The sequence below is a fragment of the Oryza glaberrima genome, chromosome 6, assembly GCF_000147395.1.
Source record: "Oryza glaberrima chromosome 6, OglaRS2, whole genome shotgun sequence".
NCBI lineage: Eukaryota > Viridiplantae > Streptophyta > Magnoliopsida > Poales > Poaceae > Oryza > Oryza glaberrima.
Genome location: NC_068331.1, coordinates 21795660 through 21821111, shown reverse-complemented (window position 1 = coordinate 21821111; position 25452 = coordinate 21795660). Strand labels below are relative to the sequence as shown.

At 39.4% G+C, this 25452-nt stretch overlaps 1 protein-coding gene and 1 long non-coding RNA gene across 3 annotated transcripts; both read left to right on the top strand.

Moving 5' to 3' along the window:
• Positions 1-10970: 10970 nt before the first annotated feature.
• Positions 10971-17486, top strand: LOC127776774 (uncharacterized). Of its 2 annotated transcripts, XR_008018230.1 has the most exons (3): positions 10971-11102; positions 16766-16978; positions 17207-17486. It is a non-coding gene; the product is annotated as an uncharacterized LOC127776774 (long non-coding RNA). The 2 variants fall into 2 exon arrangements; XR_008018229.1 differs by lacking the exon at positions 16766-16978.
• A 5076-nt stretch (positions 17487-22562) lies between these two features.
• Positions 22563-25215, top strand: LOC127777511 (receptor kinase-like protein Xa21). The gene is made up of 2 exons (XM_052304118.1): positions 22563-23835; positions 24393-25215. The coding sequence occupies exons 1-2, from the start codon at positions 22806-22808 to the stop codon at positions 24776-24778; spliced, it is 1416 nt and encodes a 471-aa protein (XP_052160078.1). The 5' UTR covers positions 22563-22805; the 3' UTR covers positions 24779-25215.
• Positions 25216-25452: the final 237 nt, after the last annotated feature.

Sequence of the window (25452 nt, the reverse complement as noted above, 5' to 3'; positions counted from 1 at the left end):
GCATGGTGTCCCAGCCCTCTGCTCGCACGAGCCCCACCGCCGCCCCCGTGTTCGCTGGGGGCTCCCCATTTGGTGGCTTCGGCGGAGGCGGCGCTACTCTCCGAAACCGCCGCCACACCGATCGAGTCTGCCGCCCCGTGCTCTCCCATCACCACTCCACGGCGCCGCCCGTCACCCGCATCCGCCGGCCTCCCTGACTGATGAAGAAGAGAAGAGAGAGGAGGAGAAAGAGAATGTGCAGCTGACATGTGGGCCCCACGTATTTTTTTATTTTTTTTGCTGACTAGGATGCCACGTCAGCGAAACCACCAGTATATACTGCCATAGGACCTTGAGTGCACGGTTTGAATGAGTTTAGGGGCGAACATTTCTGGTTTTGTGATTGAGGGACCTCAAAAAATCTCGCTGTTAAGTTGAGGGATCTCCGGTGAACTTATTCCCAATAGCAACCCTGTTCTGGCTCGTAAAAGACCAGCCCAACAAATTAAAATTTGGTGATTCGACACTCTATTCATTACCGGTTGTTACTTCGATTAAAATTAACACTTGTGACGATGACAATTAGGGCCATCTCAGTCTATGACTGTGGGCCATTGTCTAAAATAATCAAAACCCATTTTGTAGAGTGTCAAAAAAAATACAATCTCTCGCCCAACAAATATGGACCACACTCACGCTACAATGCAATTATTTTTTTTTTGAGGGAAAGCTACAATGCAATTATGACAACCTACACTGCTGCTTGGGCTGCAGTTGGGCCCTTTGAATCGCATGGTTGAAAAAATGTAGGAATAAAAAAAAAGGTAGGATTTTGATAGGAATGTAAGTTTAAAATAGAGGATTGCAAAGCGCATGAAAAACACAGGAACGACCGTTTGATTGAACCGCAGGAAAAATGCATGAATTGGATGAAACGAATTCCTTTAATAAAGGGTTTCCAAAATATGTGGGTGATTTGTTGCAAAAGAATGTTTCGTTCTCTGCAATATTAGATCTATACATAGTGAAACACTATGAGTACCCTAGTTGAAACATTTTTGGTGGAACAAAAAATAAAACGAATTCCCTTAATAGAGGGTTTCCAAAATATGTGGGTGATTTGTTGCAACGAAGTATGTGGTGGACACACGTGACAGGTGGGGGCAGAGACATGTGGTGGGCCCAGGAGCACATGCGCGCACGTCTGGGGAGTGCGTCGGATAATTTGGTGGAGCGTCGGGCGACTGGTGTCACATCCTGATTTTCGTTTCAGGATTTATAAAGTATTTAATAAATTATTATTAGAATTTATATTAAATGTTCATTAATTTACAAGTGAAGTTAAATGTGGGAAATAAAATTTCCTAAATATAAGGCATGGATGGATTTAATTTTTATTAAATTCTCCATGGTTAATTATACTCTCTGGAATTTTTCAGATTTTTCGGAGCTCAATTCCTAATTTTAATCATACAAAGAACATTTCAGTAATTATCCACATATTAAATTAATCATTAAATGGTCTGGTTGTAATTTTGTTAAGTACTTTGAGGGTCCAAGTATTTTCAAGATTTTTCTTGAAATTATTTGAGCAATATAAGTATTTTTAACAATTCAAAGATCATTTAAGTGATTATTTTAATTGGAAAAGTAATAAAAATCCTCCTCCTCAGCTTGGGCCATTTTTGGCCCATTCCTTCCTCTTCTCTCCCTCCTCGCGCGCGTGCTGTGCAGCCCACGCCGGCCCAACCTGAGCCGCCTCCTCTCCTCTCAGCCCAGCCGGAAAAGTCTACTTTCCCTCCCTACGCTACTGTTCATCTTCCAGCTCAGGCAGAGCCCGAGCCAGCCGTGCCGTGCACAGTGCCGCCGCCTCCTCCTTCCAAATCTCGCCTCCCCGTTGCTCCTTTTTCCAATTTAGTTGAGGGGAAATATTCCTCTTATCCTCCTCTATCTTTACCCCCAAAAATCAGAGCTAATCGTTGAGTATCTTATCTGAATCGAACTCGTTTTCGAGTTTATCTCCAAAACCGAGTTTTTGATTTCCCGGATCGATTTCTTGCGGGAGGAGTCTGATCTATTCAATCCAAGGCTATAAATAGGACCCCCTAGTCCTCCTCTTTCGTTTGCCCCCCTCTCCCGTGATCTCCCGTGCCTCGTAGTGCCGCCACCACGTGCTCCACCCCGCCATCGTCGCCGGCCGAGCTCCATCCGTGTCGCGCCGCCGCCTCCGCCGTTGCCGCCGGTCGCCGTCACCGCCGTAAGGTGCGCCGAGGTGTGGGCAAGCTCGGCCGCTCCCTCCCCGCTGTCGCCAGTCACCGGAGCCCCGTCGCCGCCGTCGACCAAAGCCGTGCCGCCGCTAGATCCCGTCACCGGCCGTCGTCATTCGTCGTTTGGTTCGAGGGTGAGTACCGTTGGGTTCGTCTCGTCGTCCTCTACGTGTACATGTCCTCCAAAGTCGCAGCCGACCATCCAATCTCCGGCGAGGTCGCCATCTTGGTCCGGCCATTGATGAGGTCATCATGACGTCATCATTGTTTTTCTTTTTCCTGTTTTTCTAATAGATTAAATCTTCGGAAATTCATAACTAAATCATCGTAACTTGGATTCGATTGGTTCAAGTTGCTAAATTCATCTAAAATCGAGATCTACATGTTTGTTTACTTTATATGTACTGTTTATGCTTGTTTTTTTACTGTTTATTTGGTTTTTATTAGTCTTTTTCTTCGTTTTGCGTGTTAGCTTGTCGTTTCCGTCGTTGCGAAGGTTCGTGAGTGCGTCAGGAGTGTTCAGAAGATTAATTGAAGACCGATTATTGCAAGGCAAGTCACACAGATCCCAAACAACCCTTTGAGCATGTTGAACCTGTTTAAAGCTAATGTTTTATTTCAACTTATGCATTATTTTCGAATGTCATCGGGTGGTGAACCTTTCTCGATTAATTAATGGCCGAAGATGACTTTATTTTCCTATGGGTTATAATTTGATTAGCTAGGACCTTATATATTGGTTTGGTTCAGCTAAATGCTATATATATATAATTGCTTAGCCATGCTTAGAAACATTATTACATAATTGGGATAACTAATGTTACACTATCACTTATGGTTATATTTAATGGTAGCTCACGATGGTTAATCGTGTTATGATAATTAATTGATAACTAAAACTTGACAATTGTGGGTTGTGAGCACATGGTTTTGAAGGTCGTGCTCATGGCAATTAAGGACCGGTTCACGAGCTACTGTTGTAAGACATTAACCGTGCCAACCACAAGCCAGCGTGGGCAACGGCTTTACCTTTTGTATAGCATGATTCATTACGGGGTGCTAGACTGAGAAGCGGCGAGAAGTCCGTGGGGGTCGCTGGGGAGTCCAAGCCTCTGGTTTTTGAGGGGGTGATTATGATCCAAGAATGGTGCACTGTGGTGAGTTGTGTTGTGCAGGGGGTATTGTCACAGCCTCTATTCGGGTACTTTCCAGTATTGCGACGCATGGTAGACATGATGTTGAGGCTGTGTCTTGTGGGTACAGCGGTACATCTCTGGCCAGAGTAAAACTATTCGAATAGCCGTGCCCGCGGTCATAGGCGGGTTGAGCAATGTTTTTCGTGATTAGTCTCACACCTTTCACAATAATTATGGATGCTATAACTGGTAATAATTTGTTTAGCTCCTGGTTTGGAGTTAGATCTGTACAGCCGGGTATGGTTGTTCAGAATGGTTGGGCCTGAGCAGCATGGGCGTGTTGTTCAGTGTTGATTAAAATTAATGATTAATTACTCTACTGTTTTACTACTCTTAAATCTTTGCTAAATGCTGTTTTCACAAATGAACCCTATATTATGCCATCCTTTGGTATCCTTGTGCACTTGCATATTTGCTGTATGGCTTGTGGAGTATGTCATGTGCTCATTCTTGCAATAATCAATCAACCTCAGTTGAAGAAAAAGGATCCAGAAGGAGAAGACGTTTGGCTTATACCCCAGTTGAGTTGCCTGTGGGAGTGGAGCTGAAGCCATCGCTAGACCGTTATTCCGCTGCTGTTTTCTTTTCTTTTGTAAGTGTGTAACGTTATTATTATGATGGATTTGTATATTAAATTGTCAGTTTGTGTACCTCGGCTGATTCCTGGACGAGGATTTTATGCACAAATAAGTTCGGAAATTACTAGTGAATTTCCGGGCGTGACAACTGGCACCGAGCATTCTTGCCTTTTTGAGTCTGACTATTTTTTTCTTTTTTTTACAGTCGGACTTCTTTTTTTTAAGATAATGGAAATGGGTTACATCTCCGACCTCTGCCCGTAGGCACATAGCCAAAAAGTCCAGAAGTGAATAGAAAAGAGCTTAAAAAAGGCGAGATGGGACAAACCCCCAACTTCTGCCGATAATATGATCTACTAAAATCATGTTTTTTAAAATCACGTAGATTCTATCGCGAAATTCTGTAGGTACTACGCCATCCAAACTGGAGTAAAAGTTCCTTGGCTACCAATTCCAAGCGTGTAGCACCATTGCGCATAGTATCCTGTTGTTCCTGTGAAAGCATCATACACCAAGAGTGGAGCCAACTGGAACACATGAAGATAACAAGCATGATGTTAGGCATTTTTTTATGGTTAAAAACCATATCATTATGGCAACGCCAAATTGACCAACATAGAGCACTAGCTCTAAATAAAATCATTTTTTTTTGTGGGTCTAGGCACTCTCCTTAGCCAGTTATCAAAAATATCTTTTGCATTATGGGGAGGGGGAATATTGAAGGCAAAGAAGACACATCGCCAAGCAAAACATGCAACATGACAGTCAAAGAAAAGATGTTGGATGGTCTTTTGTGTATTAAAAAACAACATTTCTTGTTTCCCCTCCATTTTCTCTTTATGAGGTTATCATTCGTTAAGATTACTTTTTTTGAAGAAACCACATAAATACTTTGATTTTTAGTGGTACCTTTACCTCCCATAAGATCCTCTTGTGGATTCTTACATTGGAATTGATGATCGCATTATACATGGATTTGACCGAAAAAATGGCCATTTTTATCTAGCAACCAAATAAAGCAATTCTTTTCATTTGACAGGGTTATGTTAGCTAGTCGAGAAATCAAATCATTCCACTCAACTAACTTTGGTCCTACAATTGATTGTCGGAATGAAACATTCAACGGTGTTGTGCTCATAACCTTTGCCAAAGTAGAATGTCTCTTTCGAACCACATTGTACAGAGAAGGATATTGATATTTAAGTGGTTGCAGGCCCAACCATGTGTCTTCCCAAAATCTTATTTCCATCCCATTACCAGGTTTAAAAGATCCATACTGAAAAAATTGGTCTTTTACTTTCATTAGGCCAGCTCAAAATTGGGATGTTCCTGGTTTGTGTGACATGTGGGAGAGGGGTTTACCTTTTAAGTACTTGTTGCGCAAAAGGTTTTGCCATAGGCCATCACCATTAAGAAGCTTGAATAGCCATTTGCTCAACAAACATCTATTCATGATATCAAGATTTAGGACACCCAGTTCACCTTGATCTTTTGGCCGGCATATATAATTCTATTCTGTTAACCTATATTGCTTTTTCTGGCTATCACTGCTCCAGAAAAAGCTCGATCGGTAGTAATCCAGTCTTTGAAGTACACCTCGAGGTATTTCAAAAAAGGATAACATGAACATGGGAAGGCTCGAAAGAACCGAGTTAAGAAGAACCAATCTCCCACCATAGGAGTTATTTTTGCCCTTCCATGTGCTAAGTTTTCTTTGAAACCTATCCTCCACACATTTCCAATCAGAATTTCTGAGTTTTCGATAGTGTATGGGGATTCCTAGGTATCTGAATGGAAAGGAACCAGAATTATAACCAAACAGTTGTCTATATTGGTCCTCTATTTCTTTAGCTCCTCCAAAGCAGAAAATTTCACTTTTATGAAAGTTTATTTTCAGCCTCGAGAGATGTTCAAACACACAAAGAATGGCCTTCATGTTTTTTTGCTTGTTCAAAATCATGTGCAAGAAATATTATTGTGTCATCGGCATATTGGAGAATGGACAAACCATCATCCACTAAGTGTGGAATTACCCCTCTAATTTGGCCATCGGCTTTGGCTCTTTCACTAAGAATGGCTAACATATAAGCCACTATGTTAAAAAGAATTGGGGACATTGGATCCCCTTGTCTCAAGCCTTTGTATGTCCGAAAATTTTTTGCTACATTATCATTGACTTTGACACTTACAGTTCCTCCTTCAACTCAGTTGGAAATCCAATTGCACCACGATTGTGAAAACCCTTTCATTCGTAATGTCTGCTGTAGGAACTGCCATTTAACTTTGTCATAAGCCTTTTCAAAGTCAATTTTGAATATGATACCATCCATTTTCTTTGTGTGTAACTCATGGGCAGTCTCATGCAAAATCACCACCCCTTCTATGATATTTCTATCTGGCAAAAAACGCCGTTTGGGTTGGGCGAATGACTTTGTGAGCAAACGTTGTAATCCTATTAGTGCCAACTTTTGTAAAAATTTTAAAGCTGACATTCAGTAGGCAAATAGGCCTATATTGTTGAATTTGTTTTGCATCAGCCTTTTTTGGCAGTACCCAAAGTTTAGGCTATAAAGGGATAATGTCCCTTTATAAAATTATTTGAATAGAGCCATGAAATCATTCTTAACGATCTCCCAAAAGACCTGATAAAACTCTGCAGGAAAGCCATCTGTAGGAAAGATCATTCTTAACGGCCTTCTTATTTTCTGTTTTAGCTTTTTGAGTTAGACTTTCTTTTTCTTTTTTTAACAACGAAGGAAATTTCTGGTTCTTTTTAAGTAGTAGAGATAGAGATTAATACCGAAACATAAAATTAAACCGATTCATACACGGATGACGTACCAAAATATCGCCAAAAACATATTTAATTTTTATAATAGTAGAGAAAGATATATATATATATAGTTGCAACAAAATAAACATAATGGTATATGCGCCTGTTTTGCATATGCGAAACCAGAGTTTTCCAGATCCTGGACCCTCCAGGCCTCCTAGCTCCCTTTTGCCATTCTACAGACGTTAATTCTTCGTCGTCACGAGTGCCCTCCGGGAGTCACCACGTACACCATGCACCTAGCATGACCCCAGCAAGTGCTAACTACGTGCTGCTTGTACGGTGATGCGGTAGATGGGCCACCGGTTCCGTGCGGTCGATCTGTTGTACATACATGATCAATAATTAATGGTTCAAACAAGAAAACGTATGTAAGATATGGAGGTGGAGAATTGAAGCTAGCTAGATAAGTGAAAGCGAAGAAAATGAAGAAAAGTACTGTTCCCGGCGCTTCCCGTGCCGCCGCCCGTGCTTCCAGCCGCAGCGGCCGCCAGCACGGCGAGAAGGCCGCTGCCGACCACGAGAACCAGCAGAACCAACTGGATCTCCGGCATGCTGTACGACGCACGTGTGTCGAGGTAAGAATATGTAACTGTACGTGTGCTGCATGCTCTTCCAGGGCAGCATAGGACTCGCCCACTTTATTACTCGAAGGTGTTCACAAACTATGTCAAGTCAAATGCTACAAACGGTCAAAATGATGTCCATGTCACTTTTTGTTTTTTCCTTTTTGGCAGATGAATGGTCTCCGTGATCTCTGACCCTGCTTTCGTATTGAGAAACTCCGGGAGGACAAGCCTCCTTCTTCTTTTTTTTTTAAACAAGTAAACTGTTATTCGTACGGTCTGAGTATATCCAGCATCATGACTTACGGCGGCCAGCCAAATAGTATATTTGCAAATAGAAAATAATTTATAAATAAAACCTTTATATACGTAGTGTTATTAGTGATTTAAAAGCAAATGTTGGAAAATAAACTTCAATAAAAAAACCAAAATCACCTTCAAATTTAATATTGAAAATTTAAAATATAGCTGATAAATATAAACAAGCGAAAATATGAGGCCGTTAGACTTAGAGAAAATTGTTTGTATGCGCCCCTGATTTTTTTTTTCAATCGCTCTCATCTCCCCAAGTTTTGCCTAACACGTTTTATACCCCTGAATTTCTATATTTAAATTTCCGTAAGAATTGATCAAACTACCCCTAGTTTATATATATACTACAAAACAATGAACATCCTAACTGAATAATAATTTTCATTTACCAAAATATTAGAGTTTTTGCACTAAATTTGTAAAATGAATATTTAAATATTAACACATTTTGAATTTGAAAACATAATTTTATATACTAAACAAGTTTTTGCACGAAGTGCCATCGTGATGGAAGGTGAATACCAGATTTTAACAAAATCCACAAACGGTATGTTCATTCAAAAACTAATTTTCTAATTTGAGGAAACTTTTTTAATATTCATTTGTTTTGGTAACTTATCCTTTTATTGGGTTTTTTCACAAACAAATATTTAATAATTAGACCAGGCCACTCCTAACTTTTAGTTATATGCCAAGGGCAGTAAGTTTTTTTCTAAGAAAAAACAAATGTTCAACTCTTGCTCAACTAACGGAATGTACATAGAAAGGAATGAAAAACCCATTCCATGTAAAGGATTGAAAAATCATCAGAGGTATATATATAAGTGATGTAGCAAATCTTAGGGGCATGAAAAGGATTGCGTGAAATTTTAGGGCACTTAGAGAATTTTCTCCATGACTTGTGTATGGTTCGTGAAACTAACGTCGTGTAGTGTAGACTCCAAACTTGTTCTTACTTGCATGCAACAAGTGGACTACATTCGACTGCAGCCTAGCCAAGTCCCGGCCGAGTCTTCAGTCTTGCACGAACCAAACTTAAGACTAGTCTACCACTGTTCTAATCCCAGATCATTGGAAGGATTTAAATCTTGTTTGCTCTCCTCATTACAGTCTCTCTCTTTCAGAACTCAACACATACAGTGACACAGAAAGAGAGTAGGGCTGTGTTTAGTACCACGTCAAAATTGGAAGTTTGAAGAAATTGGAACGATGTGACAGAAAAGTTGGAAGTTTGCGTGTGTAGTAAAGTTCGATATGACGGAAAAGTTGAAAGTTTGAAGAAAAAAAGTTAGAATCTAAACAGGGCCTAGATCTAAGAAACCATGCAACCCTTCCAAAGGAATTTTAGCTTTTATTAGAGAGATTATGGTCCCCTTAATTTAATTTGTAGGAAAAAGGTAACTTGATTAATTCTAGTCCTACTGTAGAACAAAAATTCCTATTAAAACCTTTAAATCAACAGTTTCAATCTGGTGTTCTCTACTAGTACATCTAGTTTTAATCGAGGGTTCATATTTTTTTTATACTACCGTCTCATTTAACAAGACTAAAATCGTGGAGGGATATAAATGTAACAAAAGAGACGTTCAGTGGTAAATTAATACTTTCGCCATAAATTATTTGGAAAACCTAGCCGGCCACTCCAGTACTCCACCCCTCAATCACGCTGCCACTTCACTTCTCGGGGTGGAGAAAGAGGGAAAATAATCTCAGAAAAACAGGAAATAAATCTATCCCTATCTTTGAAGTGGAGCAAAAACAGAATTATTGCGTGCGATTTTATCTAACGTACGCTTCTGTTACTCAATTGTCAGAACAATATCATCTTGTACTCGTTCAACAAAAGAAAAAAAATCACATGCATACATATTTTTACTAAAAAATTACATGTAAATCTTGCTATCAGGTACGCATCTGGGAAAACTAAAATTATTAGATTCTGAAAACGTACATACTACGCTTATGGGGAAAATAGTACTCGATTCAAAAATGAAAGCTACTGCCCAAAAAAAAACAAATGTAAAAAAAATGAATACCAAAACTACCCCAATCATTGACCTGGGAAAGTACCAATATGACCTTGTAAAATGACGTTCATATCAATTTTAATTTGTAATTTGTAGAGAGCAACGGAGTGAGACTCTTAAAACAAAGATTCTATCCATTCGGTTGAAAAATTCCTATCAAATGGATACATATATTTTGGTGGAAAGTGTTGGTCGGACTCACCACCCCACACCACTTTCCTAGTGAAGGTGCTGCAAGACTTCACATCGAACGTTGGTTCATATATAGATACCGCAGACGCAGAGAGTCCTTAATTAATCGTTATCTACGCAGCCATCAAATTGTCGACGGGCGGCTACTGCTACTCGGGCGGCGAGAGGATGCCTTCTTAAGAACTCTGTTGGGAATATGAGATAACGAGAGGAAGAACAAAGTGTCTAGGGGGAGAAGAAGAAGAGGGCTCACTACTACGGAAGAGGTTTTTTCCAAACAGTCAAAATCAATCTTTACATGCGGTTGGGCCAGCCATTTGCACAAGAAGATCTGTACAGATCATGAGATTTTTCTATGCGGGTGGCGCACCCGCAGCAAAAAAGAACGAATTTTCGCATGCGGATGCTTATGAGGACAATTAAGAGGTCCGTCTGCAAAAATAGATTTTTGCATGTGCTCCTCTTAACAAGCCATATGTGAAAATTTGGGTCGATGTTTGCAGACGCCGGCACTTACAGGCCGTTTGAATCTATTGGGGGTCTCGTCCAGAAAAACGTTTTCTCTAGTAGTGGCTTTATTAGACTTTGGTTTTATGATTTAAATCGCGGTATCGATTTTACTAAATATTTGTCGGGTGATTTTTTTTCATAGTATTTGATGATTTTACTAAATATTTGTCGGGTGATTTTTTTCATAGTATTTGACGTTTTTCCAGCAGCATGATGTTTTCCAAGATTTGTGCCAAAGCAGGGTCGGTTGAGTCCATGACCAAGTCAACCCGACTTTGTATCGATGGATTCCTGTACATCACGCATGTCAGTTGTTGGTTGATTTTGTCGACTTGTGTCGATAAGAATTAGGAGAGGAACTAAACCACCGGTTTTTCTTATCCTAACAAGAAACAAATTAAAGAGGTAAATTCGTTTTTTGTGTGATCGGTACAGAAAACAGAATTTCAAACTAATTGGAGATAAAACCCCCGAGCCCCACCAGTGTCGCTATATAAAAAAAGAGGAGGGAGGCAGGTGACGACCGAACTCTCTCTAACCTCAAACCCTAAATCAATCGTCCGATCGATTAGACACTGGAAGGGGTTCATGAGGTATCTCTAGAAGAAGAAGGAAGAAGAACAGTAATGGCTTCAAACACAGGTCAGTAGATCAATTAATTTCCGCATAATTAGCAGAGGTGATCATGTTTAGGCTAAGACTCAATTAATTAATTGGATTAAATTCCAACATTGTGGTATCAGAGCCTAATCTTAGCCACTTGATCCCATCATCCCTGATTGAAGCCACTGTGCCAATGAAGTGATGAACCCTGATTTGTCTCGGCATGATGCCATGATTAATCTGTTAAGCCCCTTATTCTGTTTATTAGTTCTTAAAGTTGCTTTGAGTTGAGCATTATGTCATATTTAAGTTAATTAGATCGAATTAGGGTTCATGCTTAAGTAAATCATAGCTTCGACTAGAAATCAGTAAGGGAAGGAGAAATTCAATCAGAGAGAGATTTTTTTTTCTCTTGAATTTTACTAAGTGGAGAACGAATGAGATAAACCAAATTGAAACTCTCATTGTTCCCAACTCATAAACCCTAAGTTCTTATCATATATAAACAGTGGATTAAGAAGTAAATTGGGGAAAACAGGGGATAAACTAGATTGAAATTCCCCATTGTTAAGCAAAAGGGAATAAACAAGATTGAAATTTCCTGAAATCCCCAATATGCCGGATCCAATCGGCCTAAAATCCCCAAATGAAGAACCCAAAATTTTTGGGGGAAGAACCCTAAGTCACAAATACCCGAATTAAATCCAAATTTCAAGTCCAAATTAGCTTTGGTTTGGGTTACTTACCGGAATTTCGAAGCCCTTTCAAGTCTACCGGAGCCTTCCGGGAAGCGGCACCGCCGCACCTTAGCTCCTCGCGGTCACGTCGGGTTCCCCGTGCACAGCCGTCTTAGAGCCCGCCTCTCCACACCGTCCCTCGCTGGGGACGGGAAGCATCGGCTTGGCGGTGCCTTCGGGCTCTGCCCCCCCACTGACGAGCTCCGGCCGCGTCGACGTTCGCCGTCGCTTGCGCGCCGCCTCGCCGGACCGCCGACGCCATTGCACACGGCTTGGCGCCGCCCTTTCGGGTGCGCCCCCCAGCCGGCCGAGATGGAGTCGCTGTGGCGCTCGTCACTGCACGCGCGCGCCGCCTCGCCGGACCGCCGTTGCAATCGCCGCCGCTCGCTCTCTGGCTCGCCGGAGAAGAGAACGAGGAAAGGGATGAAGATAAAATGAGAAATGAAAATGGGGATCAGGGTTTACTCCTCCCCGTCGGCGACCTTACCGGCGCAGGAACCATCTGAGCCGTCCATCAATCGAACGGCTCAGACCCTCTCGGCGTCGGGCCGGCGCCACTGTTGGGCCACACGTTTTTCGGCCGTGGAAGCCACCTGGGCCACTGGCTGGAGCACACTCAGCCAGCGCGTGCGCAGGCACGCGTGAAGACGGCAGGCCCAAGTTTGCGCCGGCTACGGAAGAATCGGGCTGAATTTTTTATTTTTAAATCGCCAAATTCTAAAGATTGTCATATACATAATTTTCTTTGGCATTATTCCATTTAAAATTTCTGGAAATTATGATCAATTATTTGGTCACTCAGAAAGAAATTAATGATATGATATCATATTTGACCAACGTTAATATGATTTCATGTCAATATTTACTAAGATTATTATTTCTTTAAGCCATTTAATTTATTTCTAGTTGAATGGGAATTTAACTAGAAAGTATTTATAACTTCATGTCAACATCATTATGATGGTCATTTCCTTAGTAACTTAATTATTTATAGTCGAATGGAACCAACGAGAAATTCGACTAGAAAGCATTAAGATGTGAAGTTATATTTAACCCACGTCATTATAATTGCATGTCAATTATAGTTTTATTCCTTTGTTATTTTCTACCCAACGGTGATATAATTAAGGAATTAATCTTAAGATTATTCATAATTATTTATGACCAATGGTGCTTTTGACTATGAAATCCTATGTTTATTCTGCATATGATTGATTAAGCCATGGTAAACTAATTATATGCAATCAGCAATGCTTATTATTTAAGATCAGTTGCAATACTGAGTAAATTATTTCTAGATAATTGGAACCAACGGGAAGTTTATCTAGAAAGAAAGATGATTTCATTAAGATTGTTATTTCCTTAATTATTTTCTGCCCAACGGTGATGTAATTAAGGAAAGAAATCTAAGTATCGTCAATTATTATTTTAATCTTCTTTGTCATTTTGGCCTTAATGGTGATATGACTTAGAATTTTATTTATGCCATTAGTGCATTAATTCCTATTATCACTTCTACCTTACGGTGATGTGATCAAGGATCTAATCTGTCAGTAAGCTTAATTTCTTTACCATTTCTACCTAACGGTTATATGGCTAAGTTTTTTAACTTTAATTCTATGGCATCACTAATGGTGTCATTTCCTATATCATTTCTACCGTATGGTGATTTGATTTGCGATTTTAAATTATTTACTTTATTACTTCTACCCTTTGGTGATGTGACTTAAGACATTAATGTTTATTCCCTAATCATTTCTGCCCAACGGTAACTTGATTTTGGATTATAAGTAATTTCATTTATTGATTCCTTCGTTTTGTCTTTGCCCAACGGTGATACAAAGCGAAACAAAGATTAAGTTATTATTGTGTAAGTTAATGTACTATTATACGTAATCTGCACAAGAAACCACAATAATAGTGCCACTTAATATTTCAGCAATAAATAATTTTATATATCAGTTAAAGTCTATAGAATTATTATTATTTTTCCTTATTGACTTAACTGAGCCTAAAGCCTACTTGAGTATGACTTAGCATTAACAAAGGATTCCTTGTGGCTCCCGCAACTAATGTCACTATTTTTTTCCTAAACTCAAGAGGCATCTTTAGCCTGGGAGAAGGCCAATATAATGTTATGTTTCGCATGTCACTCATAATTATTAAGATTATCATCCCTATCAGTGTTAGGGGAGAATTTTGAGCATGACATTGCGAAACTGTATCTAGCAAACGTTGAGATGAACTTTAGAAGTTTGTCAAGACTAATGCTTAGTACAATTTTAGTGCCTATGCACATTTGTCGCCATAATTTAAAAGGTAGCACAAGAAATAAATCACATGGCGTGCAATCTTAGTGGGATGGACATTGCACATTTCAAATGCTCCACTTGTCCATTTCATATTATTCTTCTCCCATTAGACTACGGTCATTTTCAGAGTTGAGTTGTAATACTAAGACAAAGTGGACCATAATTGACTTGGTTCATCATTCCGCAAATCAATAAGAAATATATAAGACTAAGAGGCAAACTAAGTAAGATCCTATTAATCTTGTCATTTGATGGCAAAGATGAAGCTTTACTAAGGGGTTGTAGCAACTCCAAATTTAATAATAATAAAGCTCACTTTCCTGGCAAGGGGAAATAAAATTGCATCTATGTCCTATGTATGCTACTCTTGAATTTTTCTTGTGTAAGTTCTTTGCAAGAAATAGGGACATGCTCAATGTCCTGATTGAAGAAAGTAGTTAAATAAGAAGATTAAGGGAATTATTTTGGGTTGAATCATTATGAGACGTTGTCGAAATTATGGCCTTATTTTTCGGCCACATTTCTAGGGGAGAATATACGTCTCATTAAGGTCGAGACACTTCACCCTTAGAAATTTCTGACATCTATCATTACTTGGATGATAATTCGCTCAGTAAAGCTAAAGTAAAATCAAGTGATTCAAGTTCATAAGGTATTATGCTTCCATTACATAAATAATAAAACCAGTGGGAGCTCATCAAGAGCTCTAATAAGATCAGCAAGAATTATTCTACCTCATTTATGACTCATAGCTCCATTATGTGGATGGTAGAATTTTATATCTCTTAATTTGTGACTTGCACAATTAAATATACATAACATAGCTTGAGAGTTTTGTTATGGAAAGACAAGTCACATATAGGGTGCAGACTTAAGAAATCTATTTGTGGACTTAATCAAACATTGATGATGTTTTAAATTCCGCTACGTCATTAGTGAACTAAGCTTAAACAAGAATGAGGAGAATAATTATTCTATAATGATGGAAGTAAGACGTCTTTGAATTTGTGTCATTGCCGCTTATGTCACATAACTAGGGAGTTTGGAACATCTCATGAGATAGAGATATTCTTTCCCTTAGGTTTTAATGGAGTTATTTAGCTTTAAGTGAAAATTTCACTAAGTTAAGAAATTAGCCAACAAATGATTATTTATGGCTATGTTTACCCATAGGTGACCTCCGATTTCCTTTTAAGAAATTTACGATACTAATGCTAAAATCAAATAAAGTTATGAGATCAGATTATGATGGTAAATACTAAATAAAGCTTGTTCACCTAATGAAGACATTAAAATAAGCGTTCATCCAAATGGTTTTTGAACCATGTAAGAATAAATTGAGATTGATGAACAAAATAAGACATTAAAGTGTTCATCTAAATGGTTTTCAAACCATGTAATAAAGAATTTGGTAGAAGTTTCTAAAAGAGTCAAAAATAGGCCATTTAAGTGGGTTAATAAAATTAAGCCTAACTCTAATGGAAAATTTTGAACAATTCAAATGAGGTGGACAGCTGCATAAAAAAATTAAAGGTGGAAATTTCATTCACCGGTACTCTATATGACATTTTATTGTCAAGCAATGCATATTGCTGTTAGAAACTAAGGAAATTTTTTCTATGAATTATTTTAGTCTGAAGGAGTACTGGACTTATATCAGTAAGTCATACATTGACATAAAGAAATAATTTGAGAGAATTCAGTTAAAGTTAGTCAAGCTGAAATAAAGATAATCATTTATGATTCAGCTGACAGAAGCTTGAGATTAGCTCAAATCTGGATGCATAGAGATTTGGCATACATTTTTTACTGGGAATCTTGGCAGTATTTAATTAAATCCAGACTAGACCACTGGTATTAAGAATGCTTTGCATTATTTCCAAGACAATCTTAAGTAACATGATATTTGGACACTTATTTTGTGAGATGTGTGGATATTATAAAGATTATTCAGATTAAGCTATGTCTACACATAGGGGAGCAATAACCATGGAAAAGCTCCAAAAATAATTTCATACTACATAGTCGACAATGCATTAATCATAAGAATATTTTCCAGAACTAAGAGTGGTAAATGCTCATAAACCACTCAAAAGGTGTAAACCACCCAAAATATACTATGTTATAAGTTGTGCACTAATTAAACACAGTTTTCTATTCTAATAGCAACCTGTTGTGTGTTTTCTGCCTAACACATTGATATGGTTGTGAAAGACATGTCCCAGGATCGAATTATTAAGCTAAGCATTTGCTAATGGATCCATACTCTAAAAGGCTCATAAATTAAAATTAATTAATATTATGTTTTGGCCAGTACATATGTAAATTAGAGCCTTACTAAGATACTGAATGAAGGGGACTTAATTTTTCAATCAACTCCCACTATAATTAAGCTTGAGTTTATTTGAGTACTATAGTGAGCTATATGTCTTTTTGTCTCAGTGACGCATAATGTTGTTGAAGACACATTGCCTTGGGGAGCTATTTTATTTAATAGACTCGTAAGTAAGTCTCAAAATCAAGGGGAGAATGTTGGTTGATTTTGTCAACTTGTGTCGATAAGGATTAGGAGAGAAACTAAACCACTGGTTTTCCTTATCCTAACAAGAAACAAACTAAAGAGATAAATTCGTTTTTTATGTGATCGGTACAGAAAATAGAATTTCAAACTAATTGGAGATAAAACCCCCGAGCCCCACCAGTGTTGTTATATAAAGAAAGAGGAGGGAGGCAGGTGACGACCGAACTCTCTCTAACCTCAAACCCTAAATCAATCGTCCGATCGATTAGACACTGGAAAGGGTTCGTGAGGTATCTCTAGAAGAAGAAGAAGAAGAAAGAAGAACAGTAATGGCTTCAAACACAGGTCAGTAGATCAATTAATTTCCGCATAATTAGCAGAGGTGATCATGTTTAGGCTAAAACTCAATTAATTAATTGGATTAAATTGCAACATCAGTAGCCATCTATTTCTTCTGTCTCCCTCGAGCTCTTATCCTCTCTCTCGAATTCTCTCCTTTCCGCTTCCATTCGATTTTGCTACAAATCTATCACGTGATTTTTTTTTTGATATTTCATGTTTTTCTTGCCGTAGGATATGCGCGCCATGATTTGTACAAGGAATGGCATGGACGTGGGCGTCTGTGGATAGGGCCGCGCGTTGGATGCCGTGGCATGTTTCCTTAGCCGTTTTCTCAATGATGCCGTCTTCTCTCTATTTCTTTCTTTCTTTTCTAATTACTAAAATTTACATAGCACTTGTACTAAAATTACAGTACACTTACATGCCATATCTACTATTTTTACAAATGTAATTTTAGTTATAAAGCACTGTAACTTTAGTTATAAATGCATTATTTAACACTTCAGATTTCTGCACGGTTTCTCAAGCAATGTATTTGTACTAAAACGACAAATATTCTAGTTACCAAAATTTACAGTGCACTTGTGCCAAAATTACAATGTAATTACATGCCATATCTACTGTTTTTACAAAATAATTTTAGTTATAAAACATGTAATTTTAGTTATAAATGCAACATTTATGTTAATCTCTACTGAATACTACTCTACTAACAAGCATAATTACAAGCTATCTGGACGGTTTCTCTGTACGGTTATTTTTTTTACCGTTGGATGCAGATCTGAGGGGAGGGAGAAAAAATTTGGGTACAGATACGTAGACAGTCCCGTGGGTTCTCTCTTGCGGTATTTGTAGCATATACTGATACAACTCAGAGTTAAGCCCATTCCGGCCCACTAAGCTGTACGTTGAGCTTTGGAATACGTTTAGGCCGTGCCCGCGCCATCACCTTGGTTGGATTACCGTTGTCAAGTGGAGGTATAGTATGAGGCAGCGTAACATTACTCCCTCCTTCAGAGCTGGCTTGCCCCCAAGCCAGTGTAGCAGGAAATCGAGGACGCAAATCTTCTTCATCTTCCCACATAGCAAACCAAGAAATCCCCTTACTTCTTTCGCATTGACAAGAGTAGGCCAACGCTGCATAGCTTGATTATTCTTAGGATCCGTGGAAACACCGGCCGCACTAATCACATGACCCAAATACACCAAACTGTGCTGAGCAAACGAGCATTTGAATCGCTTAACTTTCAGGTGATAATCTGTGAGCAACTACTAATATGATCTTCCAAGGAACGTGAATAGATTAAAATATCGTCAATGAAAACCAGGACTCCCTTGTGCAAAAGTGGAGCTAACACTGTGTTCATGATGCCCTGAAATGGGGGCTTTTAACTATTTGCCACTTTTAGATTTGGCAAATAACTATTTGCCACCCTTATCTCAATGACATGTGGGTCCACATGTGTCTATGATATGTGGGTCCAGTAGCAAAAAGTTAATTGCCACATCTAAATATGGCAAATGGTTAATGTGGCCAAGGCTCCTGTCAAACCATACGCCATCACACAGATGCTCCCGACTTCATCGCTCGCGATAATGGGCCTGATCGTCAATAGCAGCCCCGTCCTGGCTCGTTAAAAACCAGCCCAACAGAATAAAATTTGATAGATTCGACACTCTATTCGTTATTATCAGCTGTTACTTTGATTAAAATTAACACTTAGTGACGATGACAAGCAGGGCCATCTCAGTCTATGACTGTGGGCCATCGTATAAAATAATCAAAACTCATTTTTTAGAGTGTCAAAAAAAAATCTCTTGCCCAACAAATATGGACCACACTTACGCTGCAATGCAATTATGACAACCTGAACTCATGTTTGGGCTGCAGTTAAATATTCTTTAGTTTGCGACCCGAATTAACCATACCACCAAGGTAATTGTTTTTTAGTACACCCAAAATTTATGTAATTTACTAGTAAATATCGCAAAAATGTGCTATAACTGAAAGACACTATTACATAAAAGCAAATTGGTGCCGACTGAGAAACCCCCATATTTATAGATGCTGAATTTCCCAGCCGACACCTAGTAGATGAACTAATGAGGAGGAACAAATGTGCCGGGTTTAGAACCAACACCTTTGAGGTTCCTTGGATAAAAAAAAAGGCCAGCTTGATGCATCGGCTCCATTCCAGCCGATGCTTCGAGCTGCTCCTGATCACCACTGGGATCACCATCATCCCCTTCACCTGAGAACACAATCACATAATCAATATTGAAAAACAAAATCAATATCCGACACCATCTCAGAGTCTACAGAGAGACAGAAGTCAAAAGCAACAAAATCACATGTAGAAGAACACAAAGAGAACACCACCATCGTCGCTGCTATTGTCGTCGAGCGGGTGGCCTCCATGGTCATGGCGGTGGATCCGCCCGGCCCCGTGTTCGCAGTGGCAGATCTGCTCGCACCACATGCTCGTGGCAGCTAGATCAAGCCAGCCCCAAGAGAGGAAGAGGCGATGTGGGCGAGAAGCTGTCGGTAGCTCCAGCGGTGGAGAGGAGATGTCGTGGATGAAGAGGACCGTCAGCGGCTGCGACTGCATCGGTGGAGAGGAGGCGCCATGGGTGAAGAGGACCAGTGGCGGCTGTGACGAAGAAGAGAGGAGGCGAGCAAGGATGAGGGTCGAGGAAGAGGTACCCCAGGGTGCCAAAGAGGTCTCCGAGACAGGAGGCGAAGATGAGAGATACTGGAGTAGATAAGGATGGGAAGAGGAGAGGACTTAGCAGAAAAGGTGTCTTAAAAAAAACAATCTCTTCTCTCACGGTCTCACCCACGTCCAGTCTCGGCTCAGCTCAGCTCCTGGTAGGAGTCCTTTTTTTTAAAAAAAAACACCTATAATTATTAAAAAAATAGGCACCAATAATTATAAGTGATCATAAGTGCTAGTTTTAGATAACTAGTACCTTTAAAGTGTCCCCTATGAGGGTTTTCTAAGTAGTGGCACCCTAGAAAATTGGTAATTTACTGGACGACACTTTTGTCTCAATCAGAGAGATAAATTATTCAAATAGATGAAAATGTCCCTGGGCCATATGCTTCAAACATAGCGTTGGAGTGAAAATTTAAAAATTGTGCAACTCTAAATCTGCCATCATCCCAAGTTCATTGCTAGCATATATTAAATTACATATTCTCTCTAGCATCATCTCAAAAGCTTTTGGCCCTATTCTTGTCCTAGAGAATTTCTCTTTCTAATTGATTCGAAAGTAGTCTTAAGTAAATTACTAGTTTTTTTAGAGTGTCTTTCAACCATTACACGTTTTTATGATGTCTACCAACAAAATACATAAATTTAAAATGTCATGAAGCAAAATTTGTCTTGGTGGTATGATTGATTCGGGTTGCAAAACAAACAATATTTATTACTTTGGTTTGGGGTATTAACAACAAATAATCTTACTAGGAGAATCTCAAATAATCTTACGCTGTTATAATTTGTAATAGCGTACAGTCACATCCATGGATGCACTTTGATATGCCACTCAGCTCCCAATTGAGTTACAAAGCACCGATAGAAAGTTAAAGCACAAACGTTTGGCCAGAGTCCACTGCCATATAATGTCTATTCAGTCAAGGTCTTCTGCCGTATGTGCATAGCATTTCAACAGTGACCACTTCCATGACGCCCCTTTAATTATAGTGGCCTTGCTTAAGTGTTCCTGCTGGTGTCTATAAATTAGCGTACATTAGCAACACAACCATCACAGTCCACCAAACTTCAGTGTGCAACCCAAGTAAGAAACACCTGCTGCCAACATTTGTAATAATCCTCCTTGGCAAACTGATGTCACCTGTTGTCTCTCTCAATTCCCTTGTTCTTGCGGCCATCGTACAGTTGGCATGCTTCTTATCCACTGCATCTTCCCTAGTTCCCACTGCACCACTCCCATAATGTATCAGATACCGATTTTCAGGCTCTGCTTTGCCTCAAGCTTCACCTCTCTGACAATGCCGGAGCCATGGCTTCTTGGAGAAATGATTCTTCACAATATTGTCAATGGCCTGGTGTCACTTGTAGCAAGAGCCACACATCTCGAGTCACCGAACTGAATCTAGAGTCATTCAACCTCCACGGACAGATGCCTCATTGCATTGGTAATCTTACTTTCTTAACAATAGTCCACCTTCCATTTAATCGGTTGTCTGGCAACATCCCAGCCGAATTTGGTCATTTGCATCGCCTCACCTACCTAAACCTTACCTCTAATGGCCTCACTGGTGCAATACCAGATACTCTGTCTTCATGCTCTAACCTTGAAATCATTGATCTCTCAAACAACTCTCTTGACGGTGATATCCCATCAAGCCTGAGCGAATGCTCAAATCTGCAAAAGATCTACCTGTTTGACAAAAGACTAAATGGAAACATCCCAGAAGGGTTAGGTACACTCTCCAAACTTTCGGTTTTGTATCTTTCAAATAACCATCTAACTGTCAATATTCCTTTGTCACTTGGAAGCAACTCATTTCTTAATTTTGTCATTCTCACAAATAACAGCCTCACTGGAGGCATCCCACCTCACCTAGCAAACAGCTCACCACTCCTATTGCTTGATTTAACAAACAATCAACTTGGAGGGAAGATCCCTTTTGCTCTTTTTAATAGCTCATCACTTTAATCCATATTTCTTGGAGTAAACAAATTTGTTGGGTCGATCCCACCAATCAAAAATATCTCCTCGCCACTAGTGAGCCTTTCTCTGTCCCAAAACAACCTTTCAGGCAGCATACCATCCTTATAGAAAACTTTTCCTTCCTTCAACAACTTTTACTTGCACAGAACAATTTTCAAGGAACCATTCCATCAAGTATAAGCAGAATGCCAAACTTGCAACAATTGGACTTGACTTACAACAATTTGTCAGGGACGGTTCCAGCTTCTTTGTACAACATGTCCACACTCACATACCTTGGCATGGGCAAGAATAACCTCATTGGGGAAATTCCATATACCATAGGATATACCCTTCCAAGTATTGAAAAACTGGTTCTGCAAGGAAATAAATTCCAAGGCCAAATTCCCACTTCACTAGGCAACGCAACAAATCTCAAAGTGATTGATCTTCGTGACAATGCATTCCATGGTATTGTTCCTTCTTTTGGAAACCTGTATAACCTGATCGAACTGAATCTTGGGATGAATCAACTAGAAGCAGGGACTGGTCTTTCTTATCCTCATTGACATCTTGTAGCCAGCTGGTTAGTTTATGCCTAGATAAGAACAACCTTAAAGGAGCCTTGCCAAGTTCAATTGCAAGACTTTCAAAGAGCTTAGAAGAATTGTTGCTAATAGGAAATGAAATATCTGGCACCATACCACAAGAGATAGACTACCTAACAAACCTTACAGTTCTATATATGGAGCAAAATATGCTTACCGGAAATCTCCCAGATTCACTTGGAAATCTGCCAAACTTGTTTGTCCTAAGCTTATCCCAAAACAAACTCACTGGACAATTAGGCGAGCTCTATTTACAGGAAAATTTTTTGAGTGGACCAATTCCTAGTTCCTTAGGGCATTGCAAGAATCTACAAGCTTTAAACCTCTCTTTTAACAGCTTTGATGGTAGCATACCAAAGGAACTCGTTACTCTTTCCTCTCTTTCTGAATGGTTGGACTTGTCCCACAACCAACTGAATGGAGAAATACCACCGGAGATTGGTGGCTCAATCAATCTTGATATTCTAAATATTTCCAATAACCTTTTGTCTGGACAAATTCCCTCCACTCTTGGCGACTGCGTCCACTTAAGCTATCTTCGTATGGAAGGGAACCTTCTTGATGGACGAATTCCTGATTCTTTCATAAATTTAAGAGGCATTGTTGAGTTAGATCTTTCTCAAAACAATCTATCTGGTAAAATACCTGAATTCATGGAATCCTTCGGCTCCATGAAGCTTCTCAATTTGTCTTTCAACGATTTTGAGGGACCGGTACTAACTGGAGGGATATTTCAGAATGCAAGTGAGGTTTTTATCCAAGGGAACAAGAAGTTATGTGGCATATATCCATTACTACATTTACCTCTCTGCGATGTAAAGGCATCAAAGGGAAAGCATACTACTAAAATACTTAAGATAGTAGGGACTATATTTGTTTGTCTGGTTCTAACTTCATGTTTAGCGCTCATTCTATTGAAGAAGAGGAATAAAGTCAAGCAAGCATCTGATCCTTCCTGCAAGGAGTTGAAGAAGTTCACATATGCTGATCTAGTCAAAGCAACAAATGGTTTTGCCCTAGCCAACTTAGTTGGTTCTGGAAAATATGGATCAGTATATAAAGGTAGGTTTGAGTTTGAGGAGAACTCAGTTGCTATCAAAGTTTTCAAGCTTGATCAACTTGGAGCTCCTAAGAGCTTCCTTGCTGAGTGTGAAGCCCTGAGGAACACTCGTCATCGAAATCTTGTTCGGGTAATTAGTGCATGCTCAACATGTGATCCAACAGGACGTGAGTTCAAAGCTATTATTCTTGAATATATGGCTAATGGTAGCCTGGGGAGTTGGTTATATCCAAAAGTGAACAAATATGGTTTGAAAAGACCACTAAGTTTGGAGTATCGAATAAAAGTAGCGGTGGACATAGCTTCTGCATTGGATTATCTGCATAACTATTGCATTCCACCTATGGCCCACTGTGACTTGAAGCCCAACAACATTCTTTTGGATGATGTCATGGGTGCGCATCTTGGTGATTTCGGGCTAGCTAAATTTCTACAAAGTAGCAGTTCTTCAAAGTTTAATAGCTCTACAAGCTTTGCGGGACCAAGAGGATCAATTGGTTACATTGCTCCAGGTGACATTTTTTCCCTTTTCTTCCATTATGTCAATAGGTTGATTACAATCTTTCACATAAGCTAAATGAAAAGGTGAAATATACTAGATTTATTATACTAAAATAATTAAAGATCAGTCTCCATTTGGTGGGCTCTGGTCATTAAGGAATATAACTTTTACTTCTTTGGCTTATAAATATACTAGACATATATAGTTCAAAAAAAAGATTAAGAAGATAAGTGCATAAACTTGCATTATACAGTACTCCGGGCAGATCTAAAAATAAGTGCATTAACTGATAAAAATATAATATTATCCCTTTAGTTAGAAAAAGAATTTTCAAAATTGACATTGCAGATTAGCAGTTCCAATCGTAAAACTCTATGCATTTTACAGTGCTGCCCTACATTGTGAAATTACTCAAGACGATTGGCTGGCTAGTATGAGCAAACAATATGGTCTTTCAAAAATCTCGTATTCAAATTATAATTTTACCTCTTGTAAAAACGACGATTTGTTTTATAGTTTCTTCAGCATAATAGATACTTGTTTGAACAATTACATTCAATGTTGAAGAGTATGGCTATGGAAGCAAAGTCTCAATAGACGGCGATGTCTATAGTTATGGAATAATTATTTTAGAAATGCTCACGGGAAAACGACCAACAGATGAGATGTTTAGTAATGGTCTGAACATTCACAAATATGTGGAAAGCACATTTTTCTCTCATAAGATTAGTGAGATTCTAGACCCCAATCTAATCCCGAATTTTGAAGAAGACGCTGAGAATAATTTTAACCCTGAAAATCATTTGACGACTGGAATGTTGGGCTGCATCATGCAACTTGCTAAGCTTGGTATCTCATGCTCCATGGAGGCACCAAAAGATCGCCCAGCAATGCAAGATGTTTACGCTGAAGTCATTGCAATCAAAGAAGCATTTTCAGCTCTTCGTGTTTGAGACAAACCAAATTGTTACTGATGTCCATATGTTACTACGGTACATAATGGCATAGGCTTTCATTTCCTTTAGCTTCACAGAATTTTTTTTTTCCTTCAAGAACTGTTTGCATGTAGTGAAATCTGTTTAGCTATCAATTCGGGTTTATCATGTAATAGAAGTGGTAAGCAATTAAGCATATCCTGGAATAAAATTCACCATCAGAAATTCTCTATTGGGCTAAGCTTAGTTGTATATATGTTCTAATGGATGTGTGTACGTGTTTGATACAGATTTTTTTTTCTCTTCTTCACATGGCTTCAAACACAAGATGTCAGTTTTATTTTGTTTGCTGGTTAAAGAAAATCCCAGATAGCAAGCTGCAATCGAACTGAGCCAAAATCTAGAGCAAACTTAACTTGTGTAGAAACAGGGCAGGACAAAAATTGCAACAAGAGAGATGATTCACTGACCATAAATATCATCGAGGGATGCCCTAAATCCCCATTCGAAGCCAGTACCGCCCCGCCCGCAACGCCCTCACCGGATTCCTCTGGCCGATGGAGGAAGGGAGAGGTAGGAGGAGGATGGGAGCAGCCAATGGTGAGGGTGTACTGATGAACCAAAAATCTTAAACAAGCCGGCGGCGGCGCCCGTGGCTCGCCGTGCCGCACTCGGCGGCGGCGGCGGCCATT

Coding starts and splice junctions, on each gene's coding strand:
- LOC127777511 (XM_052304118.1), top strand. CDS start 22,806: ATGGAAGGGAACCTTCTTGATGGACGAATTCCTGATTCTTTCATAAAT. Junction 23,836..24,392: donor AATTGGTTACATTGCTCCAG/GTGACATTTTTT, acceptor TCAATGTTGAAG/AGTATGGCTATGGAAGCAAA.